The sequence below is a fragment of the Phaseolus vulgaris genome, chromosome 11 (genome assembly GCF_000499845.2).
Source record: "Phaseolus vulgaris cultivar G19833 chromosome 11, P. vulgaris v2.0, whole genome shotgun sequence".
Lineage (NCBI taxonomy): Eukaryota > Viridiplantae > Streptophyta > Magnoliopsida > Fabales > Fabaceae > Phaseolus > Phaseolus vulgaris.
Genome location: NC_023749.2, coordinates 4,659,700 through 4,670,741, shown reverse-complemented (window position 1 = coordinate 4,670,741; position 11,042 = coordinate 4,659,700). Strand labels below are relative to the sequence as shown.

The 11,042-nt window shown below is 30.7% G+C and overlaps 1 protein-coding gene and 1 non-coding gene across 2 annotated transcripts; one reads left to right on the top strand and one right to left on the bottom strand.

The window, feature by feature from the left end:
• Positions 1–3,959: 3,959 nt before the first annotated feature.
• On the bottom strand, positions 3,960–10,916 carry LOC137820041 (calreticulin-3). Its single transcript, XM_068623823.1, has 14 exons — positions 10,671–10,916; positions 10,478–10,585; positions 9,687–9,879; positions 8,709–8,967; positions 8,397–8,453; positions 7,683–7,730; positions 7,484–7,570; positions 7,348–7,405; positions 6,800–6,867; positions 6,580–6,675; positions 6,427–6,483; positions 6,234–6,317; positions 5,740–5,769; positions 3,960–4,261 (listed from the first exon to the last, which is right to left on the bottom strand). Exons 1-14 carry the CDS (start codon positions 10,768–10,770, stop codon positions 4,250–4,252), a joined length of 1,257 nt encoding a protein of 418 aa, XP_068479924.1. The 5' UTR covers positions 10,771–10,916; the 3' UTR covers positions 3,960–4,249.
• TRNAA-AGC (transfer RNA alanine (anticodon AGC)) lies at positions 4,956–5,028 on the top strand. Its single transcript has one exon. It is a non-coding gene; the product is annotated as a tRNA-Ala (tRNA).
• Positions 10,917–11,042: the final 126 nt, after the last annotated feature.

The window sequence follows — 11,042 nt, the reverse complement described above, 5'->3', positions numbered from 1 at the left end:
ATTCTTATATTATTCTTCATCAACTTTTATTATAAATTATTTTTAAATTAATTAACTCAATCAATTTTATTATTAAAAATAAAATGTGTTTATTCCTATAAAATAGGATATATTCACTATATCAATAATTGCATTAAGTATTATCTGGTTTAGTATTTTGTTACAGTTTTATTCTTAAAAGATATATCAATGAGTTAAAGGTAAAGGAGAAAGTATATAAATTGTCAACTTTCTAAACAATATATAACTATATTAACGGTGTTGAGACCATGGTAGTAAGTATCGTACGATATGATACGATTCAGAGTATCCGCGATACGAATTGCAAGAATAATCGTTTTTTCTCTCATATCGCAGTTGTAACGTGTGAATCGTGATACGAATCGCGAAACAATTCCGTATCGGGACTTACTTTTCTAAAAATCTTAATTTTAATTTGAATTATTATATAAAAATCCTAATTTTAATTTTAACTATATTTATAAATAAAAGCTCTAATTTTAATTTACCCACGAACCTAGTGCCTCATTTCAAATGTCCCCTACTCATTCTAAAAGTTCCTGTGTACATCACTCATTACGTAAAATATAAAATTATTTTGTTATTAATTACATATTTGCATTTTTACATATCTTATATATTTAATTATATATCACATTTTTTAACATTTATGAATCTTACAATGAAACGATACCTAATTCAGAAAATCAACTCTCCATAGACTAATTGTATCTCGATTCAAATGAGACAATGTCCACGGATTATTTGAGAACATTGTTCATATACGTAAACATTTTTCAAAATCTGATTATTTTTTGTGAAATTGAATATTTGATTTTAACCTGCACAATATTTCCATAAAAAATCTACATAGTATTTACACTTTAGTAAAGTTCAAATTTTATTTTAATCCTTAATCATTTTTTTATTTTACTTTAATCGTTTTGAAAAAATTTAGACATCAACAGTATTACCTAACATTGCCAACGCACTCTTTGGGATCAAAACCTTATAGAGACACTAACTTACACTGCTCATAACTAGCAAAATTTAAACAAATGAAATTTTAATTTAACGAGATCTGCAGAAAATTTACAAGTATAGAAAGTGAAAATTGAATTAATAAACATATTTATTTTCGTTGCCTGAATCTGGATGCTTTTAAAGGAATAGTGAGTAAAATAAGAATTTGAATATGTTCACAAAATGGCTTAATTTAAAATGGAACAAACATCATGTAGCTTTCTTTTTCACACATCTCTTGGATCAAAGGGACCCATCATGTTCCTTTTTGTTAAACTGGCAACGGATAAGTTAAAGATTCAAAGTTTTGAAAAATGGCACATCATTTGAAACCACAAAACATTGGATTAACCATCATAATAACAACTCTTTCTACCAATCACCACTATTATCATCCCTAAAACTTTCCAAAACACAATCAAGGATATTGTTACTATTGGGACCAAACAACAACACCAAGATTCTTGCTTTGACTTGCTAATATGTGGTAACCTTACTCCATAATGTTCAATTGTTTATTAAAAATCTCTTAGTCCTTTATATAATTAAGAAATGGAGAGAGAAATATAAACATTATTCCTTCAACATAAAAACTTATTCTCACTATTTAGCATAACTAAAAAAAAATAAAAAATTCATTTGTATACTTTAATGTGGAATTAGTTTTCGTTCTTAGCCTAAATTTTACCTTCTGAATATTTGTAATAAGGAAATTATTAAAATAAGTTATTGTCATTTTTTTTCACGACAAACGAATTTATTTTCACTGTGAATTATGATGTTAAAATATTTCATATTGACTCGTCGTTGACGTAAATGTAATGGTATTATAATATAGTTTACGCTGAAAGTTCGTTTGTTAAAAAATATTGATAAAAATTTATTTCAAGAGTTTCTTAACACAAGTATCTAAAAGATATAAAATTTAGGTTAAGGACGAAAAACATATTTTATCCTAACTGTATTCTAAACCTTTTATATTCACAATTATTTTATTATATGTGACTTCCTTAAAGATATTTATATCATTTTATAAATCTACCTCTTCTTTTCTCTTATATTCCTTTCTTTATATTAAATGTCTATTCTTTTAGTTTTGTTCTCACTTTTTTTCCCTTCTTTACACTTTTTGTATTGATTTCATGAACAATTATGGTATTAATTCATCCTAACTCCTTTGTAAAAGTAAATGATGATGAACCCATATTAAGTATGCGTCTGTTGCATGTCATTATTTGATTGAAGTCTTTGAAGACTTTTTGAGTTTTAATGTTGAGCTATCTTTATGAATATCTAACTTATCTTCACTACAACTTTTTAATCAAAGTTTTCTTAAATTTACCTCAAACTTTTTAATCAAAGTCAATCTTATACATCACAGATCTAGCATATGTAGTTAAACTTTCTTTATACCATTTCATGTCATGATTGACCACTTTGGTGGGATAATAAATAACTTAATTTGTCTTGAATGAGTAATACATGAATAGTTTAGAGTATTAATGGGTTTTCCAATTAAAGTTTAACAACAACAAAAAAAACAATTTATTAAATAAAATTAGCATTATTAATCTATTTGTTCATCAATACAAAAACACATAATTGGATTGGACAAAATTGATTTTCAACTGTTGAACATAATTGATATTGGAACATGTGTTTCTTACTTTAAAAGTTTAAGAATATCTTTATTAATTTAGAAATAAATATAATTTTTGCCCTTATATTTTACATTTTGTTTGCTAATCTCACAAAATCAAATAATTTAATTCACATATATTATTATTTAAAAATATTTCAAACTAAATTAAATTGATGTTGAAATAAAATTATTTGTAAAAAATGAATTATTGTATTAATTAATTTTTAAAAACTGAATTGTTAATATTTTATTTAATTCATTTGCATATTTAATGCAATTATTAATGCATCTATATAAATGTTATCAATTAAATTTCTCATTAAAAAATAAATTTCCTAATGATATGCAAATGGGTTAAAGATTAAAGAATGGTAAAAATATGAATAATAAAAAATTAACTAATATTTTCTTAAATTTTAAAAATAACAGTTAAGTAAAAATAGAAAATCTTTCTATATTCCACAGTTTAAAAACCAAAAGATATTTAGTGTCAATAATTCCTAATAGTATTAAAGGCTTTATTGACTAATATACATCAAAATTATGAACAAAAACAGTGTTAGCCATCAAAATCAAAAATCAACCTCATTGGTCATATCATTAAGGATTGAAATGATCGATAGTTACTGAATTAAAGTCTATTTCTTTCATTTCAGAATTTTGAGCGTTTTTTTTAATGTTTTGTGATTTTAGAATTTCAACATACATACTGTGTAAAATTTTCAGTTTCCCAGTTAAATATACAAGGCAGAAGTATAAAAAAGTATTTGTAATAAAATCAAGCAATTGAAATAATAATACAGAAATTTGTAAAATAATGATTAAGAATAATTTACTTTAATTTTATATAAATTAAATATTTATTAATTTGCATATAAAAAAAACCTTAGTAAAATTTTTTAAATAGAGAAGTACATGTTATTATAATTTTGCATTAGAACAACCAGCACTTATAATTTTGTCATCAAATGGGAATAACAGTTCATATTTCTTTTGTTTTTTCCCCTCTGTTCTATCTCTAGTTTCTACTATTCGAATTTCCATTTCTAACAAAAAGGTTTATACTACTTCCTCCTTGTTATTCGTGATGCTTTTGAATTATATTTTCTCTCTCTTACACAATAATGACAGAATCTTATCCTACTAGCAAGAAAGAGTCAGATCAATGGAAATTATTTTCTAAGTCCTAAGTTTTAAAGTAAAACTCCCCAACCCCCAACTACACAAAAAAAAAAATGTTCTTCTTACTCAACCACATCAGTAACAATTGGATGGAAAATATTATGCAGTAATATACCAAAAAGCAATAATTTTTTTTTTCTTTTTTCCTTCTGGGTTACAGGGAAAGTTTAAATTCCATCCTTCAGAACAGTACCAGCAGACCAGCTGTTACCTTATAATAATCCAAAAGAAATCAGGTTAACATTATGACTGACCCATTTTTTCAGATGTTACAATGCAGTACAGCTCGGTATGGTAGGTGCAATTGAAGCTCTGGTCCTACAATTCACAGCACTTTAAAAACTTCAAAGATGCATTTTATTGCTGCAATCACACAGCTGACACCTACCCAGAGTACACCTCTCAAAGTTCATCCTGAAAGAGTCAAAGTAGAAGGAAATGATTTACTGAGGGTACTGAAAATAAAAACTGACCCTTACCAAAATTGAAGAAAAAGAAATTTGACTCAATGGAAAGATCTCACAATTCAATGAATCCAAAAGTAGCTCAATAATTTCAGAAAGTTGTATTTTGTATTACAAATTCATAATATTAGCGCCTGGTACTCGAACTTTGGCTCGAGGCATTTTCTCTACCCCTTCTTACCCTGAAAAAGCAGGGGCACCATGCGTCCTTGAACCGATAACCATCTTTCGGCTAACCTAGCCTCCTCCGTCCCTCGGGACCAACAAAGGGTAGTACAGGAATATTCACCTGTTGTCCATCGACTACGCCTTTCGGCCTGATCTTAGGCCCTGACTCACCCTCCGTGGACAAACCTTGCGGAGGAACCCTTGGGTTTTCGAGACATTGGATTCTCACCAACGTTCGCGTTACTCAAGCCGACTTATCCTCATGACTTCCTCACAATGTAAGAAAAATTATCTGACATTTATGAATCATAACTCATGACTAAGTGTACTTTTATAGGAAATTACCTATGAGGAAATTTAGTGAATCATTGAATTTATAATTATTTATAGCAACTCAGGACTAAGTGTACTTTTAGTGGAAATTACCTATGAGAAAGTTTAGAAATTGAATTTAAGGACAATTTAAATTATCAAATGGGGATGTAGCTCAGATGGTAGAGCGCTCGCTTAGCATGCGAGAGGTATGGGGATCGATACCCCGCATCTCCAAATAATCTTAAATTTTTTTAATATTTTTTCATGTGGTGACTGTCTCAGAAAAAAGAAAGCAAACAAAATTTCAGATGCAATGATTACTATTGAAAGACACTTTCAGGAATTTATTTATAATTTTGCATATCTAAGTATAACAGAACAGTAGTTTTTTTAAATTGATGTTTGAATATCTTAGCTTGTTTTGAATAAATTAGGACTTAAAACATAAAAGGAAAATTCAATCCAAAAGATTATTCCATTCATAATGTTAATCCACTTAATAGGTGAGAAAATTTCAAGACTTATTATCACGATAAGTAGTTTGTCCTGTTTAATGTGAAACTTTTTCCAGAATCAATGCACACTTTGCCACTTTTTTGAGGTTCTGATCAGATACAAACTTCACCAAATCACACCGAATGATCACAGCCAGAAGGTATACATTTCAAGTTCGAATAGTGTTTTTGCCAAGGTTTACTTTGTTTTTCGTGTTTGTGTCATGTAACTGAAAATATCTTGTTCGTATTTAATTTGGATAAGCAAAAAGGTTGATATCTATCTAAATGGCAACGTGGGCAGTGGTCATATACCTAACTCAAGCAAACCGTAATCACAATCTCAGCAGCCAAAGTTCACACAACACATCATTACATGAACAACGGAAGCAATAAAGTATCACGAGGCATATTCACATTAGCATTAAATAACAGAGAATTTTAGGCTTACATGGTAATCATACGTATCGTGGGGATCCGGCTGCAAAACAAAGTTTTGACATCAGACTTTGTAGTTCATATGCGATAAGTGAACATAGATCCATTAGAGACCAAACAATTTTACATATATTGGCTAGGAAATTTAAGAGAAGAAAGCACAAAAAACTGTTAGCTTGCGATCTTTTAGTTTCCCCATCAAATGTCCCAAACTCGTGTACCAATGTTTTGCATTCTTTTTTCAAGCATGAAGCTTTCATATATCCTCTTTCTTAAACGTCTTCTAACTATTTATTCACCATTCATTTATTTGTTCCCAACTGGTCTAAGTGTAACTACAGGTTTTGAATGAAAGGGATTCCAAAGCAAAAATGTTGAAATCAATCTCAATTCGATAATTCTATATTGCATATTCTCTCCCTCTTAAACACAGATAAGGAAATAAGGATAACAAGAAGCTTTTTCTATAGAACAATTTTTTACGAGAAACCAGGATAGAAACAGTACCCTTCGGCGACGCCTCCTATTTCCATATTTATGATCCCTCTCCTTCCTCCTTTTTTCACCCTCTTCTCTTGCTCTCTGTGCCTCCTACACAATCATAACATCAAATGGTATTGATATTGTACAAAGCAACATGACAAATATGGTTATCACACTTTAAAAATACTGCTGAAGCATTTAGGCTTTGAATGGTCACCTCTTCTTCCCGAGCCCTTCTTTCTTTTTCTGCTTCTTCAAAAGCTTCTTTTTCAGCCTGAGATTTTACACAAAATGAGAATGATGCAGATACTACGATTCCTATCTGCTACAAACTAAATAACAGATACGAAGTCTAGAAGCAAAAGCTCACCTCTCTATTATTAGCCATAAATTCATCCACAGCTTGCTTTGCATACTGCGGGTCATCACAAATTAAGATGTTGTCGTAAACTGAACCTGCCTTCACCTAAAATTTCAAAGTTAATATTGTCACACTCAAATATTCAATAAAAGATATTTTCAAGTTTAGGTAAACTTCTGAAAATTACTGCTTAGGGTGTTTGGGTAAACAATTTAATCAAGACACACACCTGCCACACTTCAATGCCCACATACTTTATTGGCTTGAGAACATAAAGATCAGGATCATCCTCAAATTCTGCAGGAAACAGAAAGGGTAAAGCAAATTTCGTAATTAGAGATGACATTAGTAACGTATAAAGAGCAAAACCAGAAAGTAAAGATCAAGTAACTACACCAATTGCTACACGTAAGTTTACATAGAAGTCATAACAAGTTTGCTAAACATTCATGCAGAGGCTTATAAGCTTAACTGAATGAAAGGCTGAAAATATTACTAAAATAATTGATAGCTCAGTTGCCACCTAGTGAAAACTATGAGAATACCATTTTATAATTTTCTTGTCTAATCAAAATTTTCCCTAGCCAACAAGAAATGAGCAAAAACCAACAGTCTAGATCCATATAAAATTATAATGTCAATACATTTCATATTTGCAACAGTTACAAGTTAACATAATGACAAAGCCTAAAAGTATAGGCTAGTTTTTTTTTTGTCTGTACCAGGAAATTAAAACATTGACTCCAACTTCTTGATTCTAAAAACAGATAAATCTACCTGGGTTATCAATCCATGGAATCTTCCACTTTCCTTTGTAGTTGGGATTCTTGATTTTCTGCAGTTCAATAATTTTCAACAATAAGAAAGCCTAAAAGAATAATGACTTCAACTTTAAATGTGTGGCATTAAGAACCTTGCGTTTCCACGGTCCTTTGTATGCTGGATTAGGAACCTTTGAGGGCTTCCATAGTCCATCGTCATCATCATCCCAGTCAGCAGGCTACTCAAACAAAGAATTAAACAAAAGAAAAGAAGGAAAAGAACATTCATAAGTCCATGCTAAATTAAGTCTTCTGTCAATAATTAAAAAAATATGAAGTAAAGAAATCAACCTTTTTTGCTTTTGGATCAGGAATTTCAGCTGGAATGGAATCATATCCCTGCAATATAAAAAAAATTAAGCAGAATGAAGCACATGAAAATGTAACTAAAAATCCATATGACATTATGAGTTGCCAAAAACCTTTCAAGCAGAGGTTGGCTAAAAAAATTTCATTGGAATTTAATTGTCAAGTTGATGTTCCATCATTATTAGAATCAACCACTTCAAATAAATAATCTAATACTTGTAACAGGGGACTGAGAGAAAGACAAGAAGTATCTGAAAAAGTTTGATACCATTTATGATGCCTGATGAGACTTAAAAGAGTAATTAATAAAACAAAAAGCAATTGATTTTTTTGTTGTTGACACTGGAAACATCTTCAATACAAAATAAACAGAATTTTGCTAATAGCCCAGCCACTTGTAGCAGACAGTGTTCTAAACTGCAAAGTGGTTGCGGTTGCACGGATGAAATTTAGTTGCAAAGTAATTGACCAATCGCAACTTAAAACACTTAGCAGATATTATCTACTGTTCATGTGGACATTAAACTCAGTGAAATGGAAAATGCATACCACTACATAAATTCCTAAAAAGGTGATTGTGAAGGCTTTTCGTGTAAATGCAAATGCTACATGTAAAGGTGAAGGTGTTTGGAAAACTTGATGAAGAATTTCAAGTTACCAGAAGAGGATGATAGTGAAAAGGGGGGCAAATAGTACCTCTGGTTTGACCCCATCAGGATCTTCAATGTACTCTCTATCATCCCAGTCTGCTGGCTGCAAAAGTGAAAATAAAATGTTTCAGATGAAAGAAAATTGATTGATAAAAGATGTAAAATATACCAAAAGAACCAAAGTGTTTCCTATATCAATTAAAGAACCCTATAGAATGAATGTTTAAGTTGTTTTTTAATGTATGACCGTTGAAGCCCCAGAAATTATTAACTAATAACAATAACAATGCAGCTCATATACTTAGAAAGGTAATTACAAATATTCTCCATTCAAACAAGTCCAGTCCCATAGTTGTACCTTTTTTGCTTTGACATCCTTGATTTTCCTTGGAGGAAGGATGTCCCAATCTGTATACATGCTTCCCGAATCTCTTTCCCGGTTATCAACAAGGATACTATAAGAGGCATCAGGCCTTAGAATAAATGTATAGAAATGAGTCAATTTATCCGTTTCACATTGCAGTTCCTTTGTAATAGGGTAATTCTGCCCCTGGTATGATAGTATAAGATGGAGCTTCTTAGTTTGTGTACCGCATATATCTGGTCCAAACATCAAACTGCATCAAGCAAGACAATCAGTTCACTCTACTCGTCAGCACAGCGACAGATTAAATAGAACACTGAAGCGCATGTTTCTACAACATCAAACAACAAGACGCCTCACTTCAATAAAATCAAGTGGGGGAATAAAAAGAGAAACATTTAAATGTGTTAAAGAAATAGCAAACAAATGCAGGAGTAAGCTGTTTGGATAAATTCCTCTTCAAGCTCTTACTAGGGAAGAAATTAAGAAAGTAAAATGAAATAAGTTTCTCTCAAAAGTTAAAATCAACTTATCCACCGAATAATTTACAGAAATTGCCCCATTTAGTTATTCCACAAGTTACTTTTACCTTATAAAAGAAAATTATGTCTCTTTTTCATATTATTGTTCTTCTACACAAATTCCTTACAAAAAAATTATTTAAACTTAATCTATATAACTAACATAAAAAAATACGTTCAAATATACTCTTTCTAGCACATTTTTTTGTTAACTAAAATTTATTAAAAACTCACAAAAAAACCTGGGTCCCACCCTCTATCTAACAAGTGAAGTCTCACCCATAATTTCTCATGTCCTAATAAATATGAACCAAACATTGAAAGCGTGCTGTTAACATTTCTTGATACAGTATAAAATTTAGTCCATTTATAAAGAAGTTCATCTTCTATTTGTAACAAGCTACCAAGCATACATCTTCTAAAACATAACATGAGAAATTGACGGACAGACCTATAAGGGGTATCACCACCAAACTTCTTCTGATTGACATAACCAGAGAGAAGTTTGATGTAACCGCCACCACATTCAATGTCCTGCTCAAGCCTAATGGAATACTGCACCACAAGGGTTCTGTCCTTGTTGTTAAACTCCGGTATCTTCGCAGATATGGCAAAATGCTTGGCATCGTTATATGTCTGAAGACCTGAAAAAAAAAAAAAAAACATTCATCATCATCATCAAAACAATAATAATACAATTAATTTTTTTTTAATTTTTAACTTGTGTATAAGTTAATTAAGAGATATAAATTTCAAATTTTGTCTTCATATTTTCCCTGTTAGAGGTCAAGATCGTCCTAATAGGTCATTAGTATGTGAAATAGTTTATTATTCTAATCAATGTGGGACATGTAAGATTAATGAATTAAAGAATTATTACAAAGTGGACTTTATGCATAACTCAATCCCATAAAATCATTTCATAAGTTAAGGTTTGCACTCACTTATATACAATTAAATGTCTTAATCTCTAGTCGATGTGAGATCTCTAACACACTCCTCACACCCGAGAGTGACAGCTCGTACGTGAAATAACATATTATGGATGGTCCGATAAGTGGTAGCTTGATAAATCCAACAAATACTCGCTAAGATAGACTTTAAATGATTTTGATACCATATTACAAAGTGAATCTTAAGCCTAACTCAATCCATAAAATTTGTTTATGAGATTTGCACGCACTTATATACAACGAAATATCCTAATTTCTAGTCGAGATGTGAGATAACAAGAATGAATACCTTTGTCATCAGGATCTCCAGACCATTTCCCTGCTGTGTGCTTGAAGGTACCTGCTTTCCCCTCACTCCTTTTCCAGTCCGATAACACCCAACGGCTCTTCCATCCATCTGAAACAATCAATCAACAAAGTAAAAAATTTCCGAAAACCGTGGAATCTGAGGTGAAGTGGAGGATGAAGATTTCAACGATTACCTTCGAATCTCTCTTCGAAGAAAATCTCAGCAAGTGCAGAGTGAAGAATCAGAAGGAAAAGGAAGAGCTTGAAGAAGTGGGTAGTGTTGCCATTGGCCATCTCATTCCTCACTGCAATGGCAACAAAGTTGCTTCAGATTTCAGCTTAGAGTGCTGAGTTGAACTGAGTTGCCACAAACGAATTTAAAATTCCGACGCTGGAGGAGTGGTACTTTCTAGAACACTGTCCTTCAAATTTATTCATTTATTGCAAAAGAAAACTATTTATGAATATATTCTCACTCCGAATATTAATAATTTTCACTAAAGTTTATAAGAATGAATTAAAAATAATTTATAAGTTAGACGTTTCTATAAATAAATTATAAGTTA